This window comes from Marmota marmota, unplaced genomic scaffold, assembly GCF_001458135.2.
Source record: "Marmota marmota marmota unplaced genomic scaffold, marMar, whole genome shotgun sequence".
Lineage (NCBI taxonomy): Eukaryota > Metazoa > Chordata > Mammalia > Rodentia > Sciuridae > Marmota > Marmota marmota.
In genome coordinates, this window is record NW_025999982.1 from 4,421,342 (window position 1) to 4,439,241 (window position 17,900).

Genomic DNA, 17,900 nt, shown 5'->3' on the forward strand with positions numbered 1-17,900 from the left:
CTAACGTTTTGTTTCCAACATTACTTTTTCTTCCTATCTGTCCTAAGTTTCCCTGTGTTGGGGAAGAACGTTGGTATGTAGGGGCAAGAGCAGAGTCAGGCATACCTGAGTTCACATTCCAGCTTCTTACAGATGTGTAACCTGGGAAAACTAACCTCTCTGAACTGTTTCCTTCTTTCTGATATGGAGCTAGGATACTTATCTTGGAAGACTCTCAGAATTGGAAATAGGCTGTGTAAAGCACTTAATATACTCAGTAGTTGAGAGCAGTTATTGTCATCTTTTTGCTCTTTCTGGCTCCGCGAAATGGCACTGAGAACATTGTACACTAAAAATGAAATCTCTTGCTCTTGGGAACTAGGTCTGGACATCGGCACCATCCAATCTGATGAGGCCCCTGCCTGGAGATACTGAGAAAATACATTTCAGTCCCATGATTCCGGGTGGCCTGACACCCAGGAATACTTATGTACAACCTTAGTTGAATTTCATAACAACAGGTATTGATCCTTTACAAGTGAGGCACCTGAGGCACAGCTGGATTCGGTGATTTAAATTGAGGTCCTAATGTTAGAGGCAAGATCAGGTCAGGGTACAGACATCTTGGCTCAGACACCTGCTCTTACAGATGTGCCTTGCCTCACAGTTTTCTGGCCAAGGTGTCTATTACACCTTCCAAATCAGGTGCCTGGCTCACCTCCGTGCCTATCTGGATCCAGCTGTCAGTTGCAGGACTCCGGAATGTGGTTAGAAATTGGATAGACAGAGTGGAAGCCTTCACAGCAAGATCATGCCCCTGAGATGACCAGTCAATCCTCATCTGCTTCTGAAGGCTCCTTGCAATAAACAGACCCCTGTATCTCGCTGAGTAGCATCTTCTACAAGTAAGAAGGCATTATCTTCACGAAAGGAAAGGCCAAGGCTTAACAAGGAAAAGGGACCCAATATTTCAGAGCCCAGTCTAGAACCCCGAGTTCTGACTCCCTGTCTTGGCAATATCTGGGCTGCTGTAGATCTCCTGGAAAGTCTCCCATTTTTAATCCTGATATCTCTGCTAGATATCTCAGGGGCCGTTGGCACGGAGCTCTTATCCTGCCTCAGCCCCCCCTGACATCATGTCCACAGAATGAAGCAAGCTGTTGCCAGCTGTGTGATGTGCAGGGTGTGAATGTTTATCTAAAGAGGCAAGGCGGGTGGGCTCCTCAAGAAACAGAGGAGACTCCCTGGTAATTGAGGTTTGAAACTAGAAGCAGATCCAGGGTGAGCCTGCCAGGGTGGGAAAGTCTTAGTATTTTCCTTTGTATCCGAATTGTCATTCGGATTGTCATTCAGATACATAGCAGAAGTCAACTGTGTGCTGTTTTCCTTAAAGGGGAAGGAAAATGCAGTGTCAGCTTATTGCCCAAGCCGAGAGTGTTCTCCCTAAACCTTTATTTCTGTGAGGTTCTCTCTACCACCCAAGATCCATTTCCACAGTGAAGGGCAGCCATCCTCTCCACCCTCCTCACTGACCCCTACCGAGGTGGCTGCCTCATGCTGTGGCATGTGTCAGGGGCTGGGAGTTTCTGTGCTCACAGGCTCACTCTGTGTGTCCTTGGCAGGCGTGACCAATGGCTTTGGAAAACACACTGAAAGCGGGTCTGACTCGGAATGTAGTTTGGGTCTCAGTGGTGGACTGGCATTTGAAGCTTGCAGGTAAGGACACTTGTCCCCAAAACTTTGTCAGCAGCTCCACCACCTCTCCCTTTATTCTCCATTCAGTAGTGGTTTGAACTTCTTATCTTGATTCTAACCCCTACTACTTTCTGAGGCTTCTAGTCTTTAACTTGGTGGGGCGGAGCGGGGGTGCTCCTAAGAAATAGGGTGATCCTTGACTCTACCATGTGCTCTAAGAGAAGAGTGTGGTTCTGATGCTTTATGTGGTCTGTGGGACTGAAGTTGGACTCTAGAGGATGGGGACAGCAGAATCTCCTATTGCCCAATGAAGCTAATGTTTAAGCCAGACCCCTGCGCACTCGCACGTGTGTGCACACACACTCAGGCAACCCAACTTGTTACAGACTTAGTTTTGCCCCAGGCCTCTTGGGGTTTCATAGCAACTACCTCTTTAGAGGCGCTGTATGGAATAAGGAATGAGCAAATAGGAAATTTGAAATTGCTTTTTATTCAAATAAAAGCCCCAGCTCATCTGTCATCCTTGAGCTGGGAAGGGATGGGTCTCTTTTTGTCATTCTTTAACCTGAAGGGAGGATTTTTGGGACCAGAACCTTAAAAGTTTCTTCAGAGGTCTGAGTTTATTGAACCTCTGCTCTGTGTTCTGTGTTCTGCAAAACCCAGAAACAGTGAAACTCTTAAAAACTGAGAGAACCTCGGTGCCACTAAAGAAAATGACTAGTTCTGGGGCTGGGGTTGTGGCTCAGTGGTAGAGCTTACCTAGCACGTGTAAGGCACTGGGTTGTTTATAAAAATAAATACAATAAAGGTATTGTGTCCATTTAAAAAAGAAAGAAAGAAAGAAAATGACTAGTCCTAAAAGCTGATGGCTTGGTCTTACCACAGCTGCTGAATTTCAGAGTTGGGGAGGAAAGGTCCCAGGGCAGTACCAGTAGACTACATGTCTTTGTTTTCAGTGCTTCCAAGGCAGGGTTTGTGTATGGTTTGGTAGGTAACTTCTCTACCCTGGCTGCTGGGCTCCAGGGAGGACCATCCGGACCTCTACTTACCCTTTGGTGCTAGACTGGTCTCCCACTTTGGTTCCTTTGAGATTTTTCTTCCCACAGTGCCTCAAAACTGCCCTAGTTGTCTCCCTCTTTGTTGCAGTCTCCAGATGGATAAGGGAAGAAGATAAAATACCAGGAGAAATACCAGAAACAGAGAGTTCAGAATCTTAGAAGGTGCTTCTAATCTGGGCCCAGGTTGGAGTTCCTGGCTTCCTTCAAAGTTAAGGTGCCTGGAAACCTAGTTCATTGAGGTTGGAATAGGAGCAAGGTCATCCAACCTTCCCTTCTAGCCCTTGACTAAAGGTGGAAGGTGTGCTGGTCTCCTTTTGTGAAGGCATTCTTCCCAGCTATGAGTCATGAGAAGCAAGCCAGGCTCAGCTCAGCTTGCTGGTCTAGGAGGAACTCCAGACCAATGTCACCAATTGCTTTGGGGCACCGACTTGATATAGGAACAGTGCTCTTGGAAGGCATTTCCTCTTTAACTCAGTGATTATCAGTGGAATTTCCGGGCTTAAAATAGGAGATTGAGGGGCTCCAACTGCAGTTCTTTTTTCTTTTCCCTCCATTATGGTAGTAAGTACAGAAAAGATCTTATTAGACTGGAATCACATCATCCCAGAACTATATGTAACCTTGAAAGAATGGGTCACTAGCCCATCGTAGACTCCCTCTTCCCCACCCACCCCTGGGATGATTTTCTCTGGTGGTTTTCTTAGCAGGTTGGGGCTGTGTCCTCTTTGTATAGATCACTCATTCACCTATTGATAATTGAACACCAACTGTATGCCAGACCCTGTTCTAGACACAGATGAGGTATCTGTTCTCATGGACTTATCTTCCAGAAGGTCCCTTAACAGAGGGCTGCATTGCAGGCCATTGCAGTTTCTAGGAATCAGAAACCCAAGGCCTCATGTTAGTATTGCGTCCTATTATATTGAGCTCATCCTTCTCAGAGCTCATCATTCCATAGTGTAACATTAGTAGTTTGGAATACTTTTTTAAATAAGACATTGAAATTTACAGCCCTTCACATAACTACAGCTGCTGTTTATTCATTTCATGGTATGTGCTATAATGAGTGGTTTGTGTGTATTAAACCATTAAATCCCCATAACATCACACAGGGAACACAAACCTCAGAGAAGTTAAATAACTCACTTGAGGTTGCACAACTAATGAGGAGAAGAGCTGGGTTTTGAACAGAGAGAACCTGGCTCCAAGTTTAATATTTTAACCCCTTTGCTGTGCTCTCTCCTGTCATATTTGAAGATGCCTTTCCAGACTCAGGATATGAACTTTGAGGGGTTTTCCTAATAAAATTATTAGCACTTAACATTTGTATAAGACCTTAAAGTCTCTAAGCCCATGGATAGATTTTTGTAGGGTGAGTAAGAACTGAATCCTTAATGTGAACTGGGTTCCCCCCACCAAAAAAAAAAAAAGATACTAATTTGACTAGGAAGAAAAACCTTCCAGTGTAACTACTGTTTACTAAAGGATTTTAGCCCTCATGGGTTTTGGCTAAGCAAAACCTTGTTACTATGGGAGGCTGAGGCAGGTGGATTGCAAGTTGGAGACCAGCCTTAGCAGTTTAGCGAGCCCGTCTCAAAATAAAGTTAAAAGGGCTGGAGATGTAGGTCTGCGGCAAAGTGCCCCTGGTTCAATCCCTAGTACCAAAGGAGGATTGTATAAAAAGTATAAGATCATGAGAGTTCTGACTCAGTAAAATAGCTCTCTGCTCTCTAACCATTTCTACCCCTGGCTGCTGCTCTTCCCACCAGGATTTCCTAAATACATATACTTTTCTGCAGATTGTTGACCTGTCTTTTAAGTATTGTTTTATTGGAAAAAATATATAGCAGTAATATTTTTTAAAGTTTGGGTGAAAAAGAGCCCTTGCCACATCATTCTTGCTAGAGGCTCTCAGCTTGGTTGTGCATTAGAATTGCATGGGGAGCTATTTAAAATACTGACTCCTGGGTGGCCTCCGTTATACTATTGTTCTGGTATTGCTATTCTTAGTTTTGCTTATTACCTTCTAGTCTTTGTCTAATATAGATATATATTTTACCTCTTTGCACAAGCCATGTTTGAAAAAAAAAAAGTCAATCTACTTTTTAGTTTAAAAAAAAAATTCTCTCTATCCAAGAAAAACTTCACACATAAACCATTTGGAAGTAAGAAGTAGATTTTTTTTTTCCATTTAAAAATGTCTTTTCTAATTCTAGAAGTAAGATGTGTCCATTATAGAAAATTTGGAAAAGAGGCAAATTTTTGTACTTCTAAAATAAACTGATTTCTAAAGAAGCAGCATGTGAACCACACAGCAAGGGATTCTGGGCAGATATGAAGTGGCCCTCCCTCATGGCAAAGCTGCTGAGACTGTGGAAGGATTGACAAGAGACTAGGGTGACCTGTCCTCTGGATGAAGTCCAGAGTCCCTGGACAGGGCTCTCTCTGTTCGTGTTCAATCCTTCTACATAGAAGCAGTGGTTCCCGAAAACCTGGTGGGAACTTTGAGGTCAGAAGAGTGCTGTGGTCCAGTGCGGGCTTTAGCGAAGCTGTCTATGAATTTCCTCCCTGTGGGCTTCTGCAGCTCCACTGTGTCAGAGATAGGAGAGCAGAAGTGGGTGTGTTAGTCATCTAAACTGCTCGTTTCACCCCTCTCCTTACTCTGTATGCAGTGGTCTAACGCCCCCCAAACGCAGTCGTGGGAAGCCAGCCCTGTCTCGAGTGCCCTTCCTGGAAGGTGTGAACGGAGACACCGACTACAGTGGTTCAGGTGAGGAGTGGTGTCGAGGCAGTGCTGGTGGGTGGGGGGGCAGGTCTTCTGAGCAGCCAGCTCTTCAGGCAGCTTCACCACTGGGGCACAGAATCAGGCAGCCAGTCCTGGAGCTCCCCAAACTCTCAGACACTGGCCAAGGAAATGTCCCTCACTTGTAGGCCATTCGTGCTTTTAAACATTTTTTTCATCTTAAATTTATATATATAATGCATGCCATGCCATGGTACCAAAGAAGAGAGAGAAGGTGCCAAAGGGTATATAATGACAGCCAGTGCTCCCCTCCCTGGAACATCTGTTAGCATTTTCTTTTGTGTCTTTCCAGAGGTAATCCATGTATGTACAAGCCAAAACTTGTGTGTCTATTTGAATGAACAAAGAAGCTAGTGTATACATATTCCTCTAAACCATTTCTCTTTTTCATCTAATAGTATAGCTTGGAGATCTCTCTGTGCTTTGTATTGGTTGCCTTGTTCCCAATACATGGAGCGCCTTCATTTGCTTAGCCATCTAAAGGTAGAAGTGTAGATTGTTTTCACTTATTTGTTATAATCAGTATTGCATCGAGTATCCTTATGTGTGTATAGACCATTTTATATCCAGGGCGATATATCTATAGAAGTAAATTGTTGGATTGAAGGAAATATGCATTTGTAATTTGGATGGATATTGCCTGTCTATGCTCATTAATCAGTGATAGAGTGTGTCACTGAATCTCACAAAACTCTGTTGTTTTATGGGTCTTACTCTTTGGATCAGTGGACTAAAGGGCAGGGCCTGGCCAAGAGGAGAAACTTGGGCTGGGGCTCAGATGCAGCAGGTAGAGCAGGCTGTTCTCTGAGCTCACCCTTGTCCATCCCCATGCAGTCTCTGCAGCACTTCTCTGCCCCTTTCCTTTTCCCTTAGCATCAGTTTCTGGTATGTGTGTTGATGAATGCATGCCCGCGTGTTTCATTACTTTCTGTGACTGTCAACACCCAGAAGGCAGGGTCATGTCTAGATGAATTTGTGTAGCATCGAATATCAAAACCAAGAGTGAACTGGCACACTTTGTGCTTCTGGTGGTGACATTTTATTCTTATTTTTAAAACCCACATACTTAAAATGATGCCAAAGGAAATTGACCTCTCATACTTCTATCATCTTAACACTATTATCTTCATTTCTCTGTGTTGCCTTCTGTTTATTTTAGGCATGTTTTTAACAAAGTGCTAATCCAAAACATATACACTTTTGTCTTCTGTTATTTTTTTACTGTTATCTCATACTTCTTTCATGTTGACACATAATCTTTATATATCTCTTATTGTAAAATGTATTGAATATAATCAATGCATTATAATGAACTGGTCTATTGTTAGACATCTCCAACTTTTAACATACATTATACATTAACATTATATAATGTAGTGAACATTTTTGTTCAGAATCCTTTTATTCATCTTTAAAGTTATTTTTCTTAGAATAAGTAGCCAAGGAGCAGATGGTTCATATACTTTTTTAATGGCTCCTGAGACATAACCCCAAATTACATTCTAAAAGAATTGCAGTTGTATCAGCAGTGTATCACTGCACCAGTTCCCGCTCACACTGCCTCTTCACCTAGTGTCTTTTATCTTTTCATTGTTATTACTGTTGATTCAGTAGAGTCAAAACAGTACCTCATTATTTGGGTACATTTTTTTTTTTTAAACCGTAAATGAGAGTGTAGTATTTCCTTAGAAATATAATTAGCCACGTTGAGCTTTGGACCTTTTTCCTTTGTTGAGTGCAATCGCCTCCTTGTTCCCAGTTTGTAAATATGGGGAGAGAAAGAGCTTTCTCTGGTGTTTGGAAGCATTTGTGAAGCACCTGAGCATGTGTGCTAGGTGGGGCCTGAGTGTAGAATGAAGTAAGCTGAGGAGATAGGGTGCCTGCCTAGGGCCAGACACCCAGAGAAAAGTCTGATAAAAACAGATGTGAAATACCTGCAGACCTACTTGGCTCTGCTGAGTGCTGTACAGCCAGGTGACCTGGATGACCCAGTGTGGCCTGGTCAGAAAAGAACTCACTTTGCAAGTGGTTTTACTGCAATGTCCTTCCCAGATACTTTTTCCCTCAAAGCTTCCATCATGAGGACTCCCTACTTAGCGGGGCCAGAGAGTGATATGTGGCTCTTTCTGCCCAAGCTGGGGTATTGCCCTTCTCCCTGAGACCCTGGGGATGAAGCAGGTTTCCCTGGGAAAACCATCCTAGGGTTCAAGTTCAGAGGTCGGTAAACTATAGTCTTCTGCCTGTTTTTATATGGCTTGTGAGCTATGAATGGTTTTTTACATTTTTAAACTATTAAGAAGAAAATCAAAAGAAGAATATTTTATAATGTGAAAATTACTTGAAATTCAAATTTCAGTGTCCAGAACAAAAATTGGTACACAGCCACACTTATTCACTCACAGATCATCTGTGGTAGCTTTCATTGGACAACTGAGAGTTGAATACTTGGGACAGAGACCATGTAGCCCTTAAGTACCTAAGATATTTACTGTTTGGCAGTTTGTAAAACTAGTTTGCCGACCCCTGATCCACTAAGAATTTCTCCTAAGGAAAGGGCAGGGTAAAGGAAGGGTGGAGGGGATGTTGCTGACTCATTTCTGGGCTGCCCCAGACAAGTGGAGGCCACAGGCAGGGCTTTGGGGCACCATTCCAAGTCCCCTTCGGGCGCTGTCTCCTCCCCTCCCCCACCCCCAGGCAGAAGCCTCCTGATGCCCTTTGAAGACCGCGGAGACCTGGAGCCCCTGGAGCTGGTGTGGGCCAAGTGCCGAGGCTACCCCTCCTACCCTGCCTTGGTGAGTCTGCCCCAGACACCACCCACCTACCTCCACCTGTTGCCTTGCCTTGGGGGCTTATCTGAGTGGGTCAAGCCAGCAGAGTGTGGTGGGAGTCAGGGTGCCTTTAACTGTAGAGGGGAGCGGAGTTTTACCCCTGCCTGGATAGGGCAGGCCAGTAAGACTTCCAGCTGGGAGCATATGAAATAGGTTAAGCATAGGCAGACAGAAATTAGGGTTCTTAGAGTTTTGATAGCATTTATTTATTTACTTATGCATATGTGTTGGAATTTGAGTCCAGGGATCAAAATGTGTGATGCCAAAGCCCTTGTTCTGAGCCATTGAGTTCAAAATCATCCACAGTCCTGTATTCAGGGATAAATTGGTGTATACCTCACTCAGTCTTTTTTTAAATGCATAAATATGCATATATATGAAAGCATACTGTTTTTAACCTCCCTTTCACTTAAAAAGCATACTATGAATATGCAGCTCTTATGCCATTAAACATTCTTCATCAGCATCACTTTTAATGACTGCATCATCTTCAGTTGTTTTCATGTACCATATTTTAATCAGTCCCTAGTTGGACATTTAGATTGTTTGAATTTTTCACCATGATAAACAGTTGGCAATAGAGATCACTGTATCTTTACTTTTCTGTGTATCCTTGTTATTTCTTTACAATGAATTCTGAGGAATGCCTTCCTGGGGCAAAGTCTGTACAATTCTTGTACAAGTTCCCAAGTTGCCTGAAAATGAGTTCCAGTTTATATTTCCACCAACAGTAGCTAAAATTTCCATTTCTTCCATAGTACAGTAGCTAAGAATTCCATTTTTACTGCCTTGAGTCTTATTTCTTAGAGCTCTTTCTCAGTTGGGGAGGAAAAGTCCACCTGGTTCTGGAAGATACCACTGATCCTAAACCTTTGGGCCGTGTCAGAATCATTTGGGGGTGGGGAGGATTTTAAAACAGCACATACACTGAGTCAACTCCACCTTACAACCGCCAAATTAGACTCTCTTAAACCCAGACTGAGGCATGGATAATTTTTACAAAAACTTCCTGAGTGCTCTGTAGCCAGGATGGGAGCCACCTGCTAGTCTCTCATATGCACACATCTCTGGGCTTTTGCTTCCCCAAGCCCTTTACTATCTGTGCTTCTTTGGAGCCTAACAACAGCATCTTAAGATAAAGAGGGCAGGAACACAATCCTGTTTGGACAGATAAGGAGACTGAATCTCAAAGAGGTTATACAGTTTGCTGCAGCCATAATGGGAACCCGCCTTACCTACCTCATTCTCTCCTAGTAGTGGCAGCTGGGAAGATCCACCCTGTGTCCCGCAGCTGTACACATTGGACCAGGGGCTGCCGATTTCACAAGGCTAGGGCCCTGCCAGCTGTGAGACTGTAGGACCCCCCCCGCCCCACTCCCAGCTTAAGTCATTAAGGAAATTATTTATTTAGGCTGTGCAGGTTTGGTGGTTTTTTTGTTTTAAGCCTCACATGCAAAAGACCTAGTCCCAAACTAGTCGTTTAAAAAGAAATTCAGCCACCACCTGAACACAACCTGTGTTTTTATTTTGGTGCATGCTTTCCCAGTCTTTTTCCTGTGCACATTTCAGTACATATTTGCATATTATATTGTACTTTAATCTTATTTTAATTCCTTGTCTTTTATACAAATGTGTTTTTGTTTTTGTTTTTGTTTTTTGTTTTTTTTTTTAGTGTGCTAAAATGTAGAAGTTTTGGGAAAACAGAAAAAAAGCAACATAAACCCCACCATTCTAACATGTTGCTCTTAAATATTTTATATACTTTTATTTGTTGTTTACTTATTGTAGTTGTGATAATAGAGAAGGTACACTTTATTGTATAATGTTAAATTTTATCACAAGCTTTGTTTCCATCTTGTTTTACATCTGTATAGCATTCATTGAGTGAATGGACCATTATTTATTATTTTGGGACATAAAAGCTATTCTCAGATGGCAGGCTTACCTACTTTGCTTTTGCCCTCAAAAAGTTTTTCACAATCTATTCTCAGGAACCAGCATGCCATAGTAGCCCCAGTGCCTCCTTTGGTAATTGAGGAAGCTTAGAAGGGCTTGTATAGTTGTTCTTATTAGGACCCTTAGCTTCAGTTCCAGAAGGGACTCATGCGGGGAGGTAGACTTTTGACCAAATTACACAGCTGGCGGGTGGGGTAGAGGTGGTTCTTCCTTGGAGTAAACTCTTAAACAGAGCACCTGCTTTCAGCTGCTTATCTTGAAAGGGATGTGGGGAAGTTGGCAGACACCCAAAGGTAAATAATGAGAGCAATTTATTATGAAGAAGAGGCCCCTGGGACATGGTATAGGAATTAAGATTACTCTGTCTCTAGAGAAGACTGCTTCCTCAATAAGTTCCCAAGTCTCTCTGGCCTTTGTGCGCAGAGACCATCAGCTCACTCCTCTGGAAACGGGCTGTGCAGGAGGCTGCTGGCAGCAGAGGCCCAGGCCTTGTCCAGGTATCTGGTTGTCGTCCCAGCCATGGCTTCAGCCAACTACATCTACTTGCTTGGTCTTTTTGTCTGTCAGGTAACACTTTTCAGACCTTCCAGCATCAGCAAGAGATTGAAATGAGATGATGTGTAAATAATTAGAAGCTTTAGAAACTTTGAGAGTTCTCCATAGGCCTAGAAAATTATTGTTTTATTGACGCTGCCGGGCATTTTGCTGTGCACCTGCTCTGAGTTAGGCCAGGGGTGCTAGGTGCTGGAAACAAACCCCGAACGAGGCAGGCCCAGCCCCTGCACCTCTGGTGCTTCTGCCTCAAGGATTAGTTCCTCCAGTGGTCCTTGTTTCCAACAATCTCATTCTCCCTTCTCCACTGACCCTCCAAGCTCAGTCTTCTACCTGTACACTGAACCTCTTCTGATTTTATCGTGGAAGTGTGATGTGTATCTGACCCTTACCTCAGGATGGGTTATAGTTGGGCAAGAAGGTATTGGATGGGCTAGGGATAGAGCTCAGTTGGTAGAGTGCTTGCCTTGCATGCATAACGCCCTGGGTTCAATCCCCAGCACCTCAAAAAAAAAAAAAAAAAGATGTTGGGTGACCAGGTTCTTTTCCATAGAACTGAAAGGATGTCCTACTTGCTAATACTGAGCCTTTTTGGTAGCCATGGTGCTAGGCAATTCCCTTAAGCATTCGAGGTGAATTGCAAAGGTTCTAAAGGGAAATTGAGGGGGGAAATGACCTCTACTCTTACCTTGTAAAGGACATTGGGAAGAAGGGGTTTACCTACCTGGTCAGGACATCAAAGATACCCCATTCAGTACCATCCCTGCATGAACTTCCCATTTCTTGTTTCAACTCCAAGGCCTGATAGTCCATAAAACAAGTTCTGTCATCAGGATTGATTGGGCAGAGCTGGAGGATTAGACAGAGTCATGGTTTCTGTTTTGAAGTGTTGCAGGTCATGGATGACACCGGCCTCTCCATTCCTCAGTTGTGGGCAGAGCTGAGCCCTTGCATGGCTTAGGTATAGGGTGTTTTGGCAACTGGTCCTGCACCAGGGGTTCCTGTTCAACCTATCCTTCCCCACTGAGTGCCCATTTTCTTTTCTGCCTCCAGATCATCGATCCCAAGATGCCCCGGGAGGGTCTCCTGCACAATGGTGTCCCCATCCCTGTCCCCCCGCTGGACGTGCTGAAGCTGGGAGAGCAGAAACAGGCAGAGGCTGGAGAGAAGCTCTTCCTTGTCCTCTTCTTTGACAACAAGCGCACCTGGTGAGTGATGGCACCACTTGGGGCCATCAGGTGAAGGGAGAGGCGTTACCTACCAGCAGCTGTCCTGTATTGCTGTGTTAATGATAACTGGCTACTAGTATTAGTAGTAACTGAGGGGGTCACAGATGGGACTCTCTGGGAAGCACTCCGAGGTGAAGCTTTGCATTAGGAGGCAGGCTATAGAGAGAGCTGTGGGGTGAGGGGCACAGCACTGGGCAGAGGAAGAAGTCAAAGTGCAAAAACCTTGAAATGGAGGCCTCAGCTCATCCTCTGAGGAGCTTGGGAGGGCTCTTGGGAATTGGCACTGTGTCTTTGTACCTTCATGCCAATTTGTCCCTGAATGCCAGCTGTCCCTGGAGAGGGCATGACCTTGGGCCAGGCAGCTCCCTTGGTGGATGGTTCCTGGAGAGAGAGACTCAGCTGAGAGCCTGTCGGCTGCCAGCACTCCCTGCAGCTGTGGGAACACGCATCTCCATCCTGGAGAACATCTGGGTGATGTGAACCCTCCACAAGGGAATCACTTGCCATGGTTTATGAACACCTTAAGGTTCTTCTTAACACTAGCAGGAGAGTGTTGTCACCTCTGCTTTTGTAAAACAAGGAGGTGGAACTGGTTGGTAAAAATAATGATAGCAATAGCTGCTGTTTATTGAGTGCTTACTCCATGTTCTTATGCTAATTGCTTTACAAACATGATCTCGTTTATTCTCATTTAAATCCCAGTCCCCTCACAATTCATTTTTTTATATGAGGAGGCTGAGACTCAGACAATACCCCTGCTGGGCATGTTGTCTCACACCTGTAATACCAGTGACTCCGGGGGCTGAGGCAGGAAGATTGCAAGTTCAAAGCCAGTTTCGGCAACTTAGTGATGCCCTAAGCAACTTGGCGAGACCCTGTCTCTAAATAAGATATAAAAAAGACTGGGAATGCTGAGCGCGGTGGCACACACCTGTAATCCCATGGCTTAGGAGGCTGAGGCAGGAGAATCGTAAGTTCAAAACCAGCCTTAGCAAAAGCTAAGCACTAAGCAAACTCAGTGAGATCTATCTCTAAATAAAATACAAAATAGTTCTGGGGGTGTGGCTCAGTGGTTGAGTGCCTCTGAGTTCAAACCTTGGTACCTGCCCCCCCACACACAAAAAAAAAGAACTGGGGATGTGGCTCAGTGGTTAAGTGCCCTGGGTTCAATCCCTAGTACCAAAAAATAAAAGACACCTTGACCAGAACTGACATAGAAACCAAGATCTGAAGGCTGTGCTCTCAGCCACACATTAGATCCAACTAGGGAAGTGGGGATGGGGGTAGGGGGATAACACACACTCACACACACACACACACACACACACACATAAACACAATGTAGACACCAAGGAGGTCCATAAATTCCTGGCATTGCCTCTACTTCCTAACCACAGCTCCATTTCCTAGCCATAACTTCCTAATTCCCCAAAGCATGTGAGGATCAAAGTCCTCCAGGGTCACTCAGCCTGCCCTCTGGGACAGCAGATGGGCCTCTAATGGCTCTAGGGCCCTGACAACCCTCAGAGCAGAGTGAGGGCCCAGGGAAGGACCTGGCTGCCAAACAGATCCTATGCCCTCCTCCCCACCCCTGCATACTTGCTGCCCTGTCCCACCTGGTTCTTGGTGGCTCTTGCATGAATTTGTACCAATCTAACCTACTCTGCCCTGTAACCTCTCTCCAGCCTTGCCTGTTCTGGGCAAGTGGGCCTAGAGGAGCCCCTGGACCCATTACAGTCCAGCTTTTTAACTGTGCTTGTATTTCAGGCAGTGGCTTCCAAGGGACAAAGTTCTTCCCTTGGGTGTAGAAGATACTGTGGACAAACTCAAGATGCTGGAAGGCCGCAAGACCAGCATCCGCAAGTCAGTGCAGGTGGCCTATGACCGTGCAATGATCCACCTGAGCCGAGTCCGGGGACCCCACTCCTTCGTCACCTCCAGCTACCTGTAAGGATGAGGCTGGGTTTGCTTCTGGCTGCCCTGCCTGCCTCCGTCCCATGGGGCACAGAGAAGCCTCTTCTGCCCAGCCAGATGTATGGCCGGCAGTTCCCACTCATGGCAGGCCAGGGATTGGACTGTGTCCTCACTTAGGGCAAGGCCTCAGTTTTGACCAATAACATGGTTTCCCTGGAGGGCCTGCTGTGTGCCAAAAACTCCCACCTGAGGTCCATCAGGGCTATTCCACTGAAGAACCACTTAGAAGTAGAAACAGCTGTGGGGCTTGGGCCCAACAAGGAGATGGACCTGGCCCAGAAGGCGAGAGGTGCTAGGCTCCTTCTCAAGGGGCTGCCTGGCTCCTCCAGCCCCTTCCCAGCTAACTACACCTCAGGGCAGGCAAGGTTCTGACACTGATCCCAGAGATGCTGTGGATGCGCCAGGGTCCCTTGGGGAATCCCACCGAGCTCCCCTTCTCCCCCTCGCCAACCCATTCTCAACCTATCTTGTCTTCACCCTCTTTCCCTGTTCCTTTCCTTCCTTTCTCTCTTGTGCCAAACTGACAGAAACATCACCAAACTTGTCTTTTTCTTTAAAGTCTCATTCCCTTCCTGGCCGGCTGCTATGCTGGGTGGATGTCTCTGCCAGGCCCCTCAGGATCCAGGCAGGGGCCAGCCCACCCGTGAGAACCCCACCCACCAGCACACCTCCCCATCCCACTGACCTCTGCTGCTGCTAATAGGGCTGAGCCTGGCCATCTGAGCATGCCCCAGGATGAAGTGGCCCTCTTGCCCTCTCCCTGTCTTGCTGTGTCATGGGCCCAGGCTGGAGTGGGCCCCTATCAGCAGACCAGGCTGATTGTGAGAGTATCCATCTGTCCCCTGAGATGCCATGGGCAGTTGGGATGGAGCGGTGCCCATCAGCTGGGTGTGCCCTCTCCCTCCTCCCCTCTCATGGGCTTTTTTGTTCTGTAACTGCAGCCTTAAAGCTCTCCACCACCGTGGACAGCATGGCGCTGCCCTCGCACATCCCCCTGCCTGCACTCTGCCCCATGGTTCTGCCCCATGGCTCTGCTGCTCCCTCCTCCCAAACCAGGGAACATAGCCCTTGAATTTCATCCCCTGTCTCCTTCCCTCTTTCTCTTTAACCTCCTCTCCACCACCTTCCCAAAAAATGGAAGGGAAAAAACAATACAAAACTGTGAATGGGGAATGCTGACTGACAAACCAACGCAGCTTTCAGAGGCTTCTATGTTTGTTCTCTGGACATTTCTTTTTTCCTCCTCTTAAGCACCAAAGTCGCAGGCCAGCTTGCAGGCCACTGACCGCCATGTTGATTTTTAACTTGACGTTCTTTTTAATTGTTTTAAATTTTTCATAGGGGAGTTTTGGACAAAACAAAGTCACTGGGGAGATCACTGCCATTTGTACACACTCAACTTTTTAAAAACACAGCCAACCACACACTGACTTCTTATACATTTGGGACATGAGCCAGAGTTTAAAAGGGAACCAACTAAACTCAATAACATAAAGGATGGGATTTTGGATTTTGTACAATAAAAACAAAAAAACAAAAAACAATTCAGCATATGGCTAGGGAAGGACATGGTGTATATAATTGTAAAATACTGTTCTAAATTATTCAGGCCTATACTGTCCATTACTGGAGTCCTCCATTGTGTGGCCACACAGTGTGGTTTATTTAAAGGAGCCTACGCGTCCCCTCTCCCCGGGTAGTTGGTCAACTGTGGACTCTGTGACCTTTGTCTAAACCTGTGTTGTAAGATCTTGGAGCTCTCTCCCCACTCCCCCACTCCATGTCTGTCTCTCTCTTCTCTTCCCCTAGCACTTTCTTTTCTTAGTCTATTTTTCAACCTCTGAATCCTTCAGTCTCTCTCTGAGTCTCATTTTTAAAAATGCTCTTTTAGAACGCGAAACGGCTCAGATCCTGCTGTGGCATGGGGCCTGTGTGTCTCTGTCGCGTCTGCTGTGAAGCACATGATGCTCTATTTATTGTAGAAAGTGACTTTATTTGCTTTCTAGAATTGTTTATAACAGATGGTATAAGAGAGGTAATAAACAGAGGAAATCTATGCCTGTAAAGAATACAAAAGTTAATTTTACCTACTATAATATGACTGTCGGAAACTTATTTTCTCTCTGAGAAATAAATGTTCTAATGGGCAGCAATTGCTGTGTTTGATGTGGTCAGTGGGGGCCCCTCTTCCTAAGACCTACTCAGTTGCTCCTCAGAAGGCCAGAGCCCTTAAGAATGGGGGTTGTCTGGCTGTTGCAGGCCCCTGGCTGGAGAGAGCTCTGTCTCTTGAACCTTTGGGTAGGCATGAAGATGGGTGCTGACCTTGTTTCCCTCCCAGATAGTGCCACCTGGGAGCCACGAAAAGGCCAGCCCACCTTCCTATACCTCAGATTCTCTGTGGCCATGTTCCTGTAGGAGCTCTGCTCCTCTTCAGTGGGAGGAGTGGCCATCCGGACACCCACAGCACCTCAAGAGTTTTAAGACGCTCTCTCCTTTTGCCATTATTGCTGGTCTGTTCTATAGATGGGCAGCTGACCAGGCAGAGCCCAGCTCTTCTTAGATTTGGAAGGGATCCTTGAACCTACCTTGCCCCCAATTCACAGAAACAAGGAACAAGGCCAGCAGGAGTGAAAGGCTTGACCAAGGTCCACGAGCTAAGGAATGGTGGCAGAGTCCTGGGAGGAGGATCTGGCCAGAGCGCCCCGTGGGCTCCACGGCATTTCAAGGTGGCCTCTTGTATTCCATGCTCCCCATTCTTGGTGGTTGTGGCCTCAGCCTTTCTGGAAAGGGCATTGAGAAGAACGGAAGCAGCAGGAGGATTCCCAGGAACAAACTGCTTGGTTGTTGGGCCTCAAATAGCTTTTCCCATCCCACCGCCTCTCTGGGCCTGCCCAGCTCCTGTGCCTGTCTAGTGTGGCAGAGGACATGGGTCTCCTGACTATCTTCTACCCAGGCCTGTGACATTCTTGATATTGAGGTTACTAATGTGTGAAAGTCAGTTCAGCTTAACACTAAAGAGGTTCCTCCTTTGTGCTGATGATCCTTGTGTTGCAAAGAGCCTGGGTCTCAAGGTTCTCACAACCTGATGATAAGACATCACAGAAATCTCTGAACGAGGCCAGTACCAGAGTCCCAGAAGCCTGGAGAAGTTTGGGAGACTTTTTTGGTTGGAGAATAATGAAAACTTTCAGAAGAAATAAGCAATTCAAGCCTTGAAAAATTGTCAAAAAGTTCTTATTTATGAATTGAATTTTGAATTATGAAATAGTGTAATGAAATTATGAAGCCTATAAAATATTTTAGAAATAAGGAAAAATGGCCAAGTGGGTGGGATTTAATAGGCACACCTAAAGATAGATGAAGCAACTTGTCCTGGCTAAGGAAGGAATTGTGCATATACTGACTAGTGACTGACTAAAACCCCTTTTGACTGGAAGCCAATAAGGTGGTGAGGCAGTGCATCAGGCTTAAAAACCCTGTCACTCACTGGCTGTGTGACCTCAAGCATGACAGTCAACATCTCTGAGCCTCTCTGAGACTGGTGTAGTGGAGGACCCCCAGGGCAAGGCATCAGTACACAGAAAGTGGCAGCATCCACTAAGGACTTGAACAGGGAAGAGATGATCAGAAAGGAAAAGAAACAGGTGTTTGAGACAGGGTTGCTGGTTAACTGTGGGGATCAGGGAGCCTGGGAAGTTGGAGGGTGCATTTTGTTGCCTATGGAGCTTCTGAGAAAAACCTCTAGTATGCAAGTGGGAGTTGGACCTGGAGTTCAAGAAAAGGAATAGATGACGAGGAGGTGGGCAGTTAGCAGAACGGCCAAGGA

At 45.7% G+C, this 17,900-nt stretch overlaps 1 protein-coding gene across 4 annotated transcripts in view; it reads left to right on the top strand.

The window, feature by feature from the left end:
• Nucleotides 1-16,227, top strand: part of Brpf3 (bromodomain and PHD finger containing 3) — a 30,935-nt gene extending 14,708 nt beyond the window's left edge. Inside the window, exons 8-12 of one of the 4 annotated variants that reach the window (XM_015487631.2) lie at nt 1,602-1,695; nt 5,405-5,502; nt 8,230-8,327; nt 11,925-12,079; nt 13,868-16,227. In XM_015487631.2, the coding sequence (XP_015343117.1) occupies nt 1,602-1,695; nt 5,405-5,502; nt 8,230-8,327; nt 11,925-12,079; nt 13,868-14,051 (629 nt within the window). In that variant the 3' untranslated portion in view covers nt 14,052-16,227. Of the gene's footprint in view, nt 1-1,601; nt 1,696-5,404; nt 5,503-8,229; nt 8,328-11,924; nt 12,080-13,867 lie in introns of those variants that run through there. The other 3 variants (XR_007348418.1, XM_015487632.2, XR_007348419.1) reach the window with 3 other exon arrangements.
• Nucleotides 16,228-17,900: the final 1,673 nt, after the last annotated feature.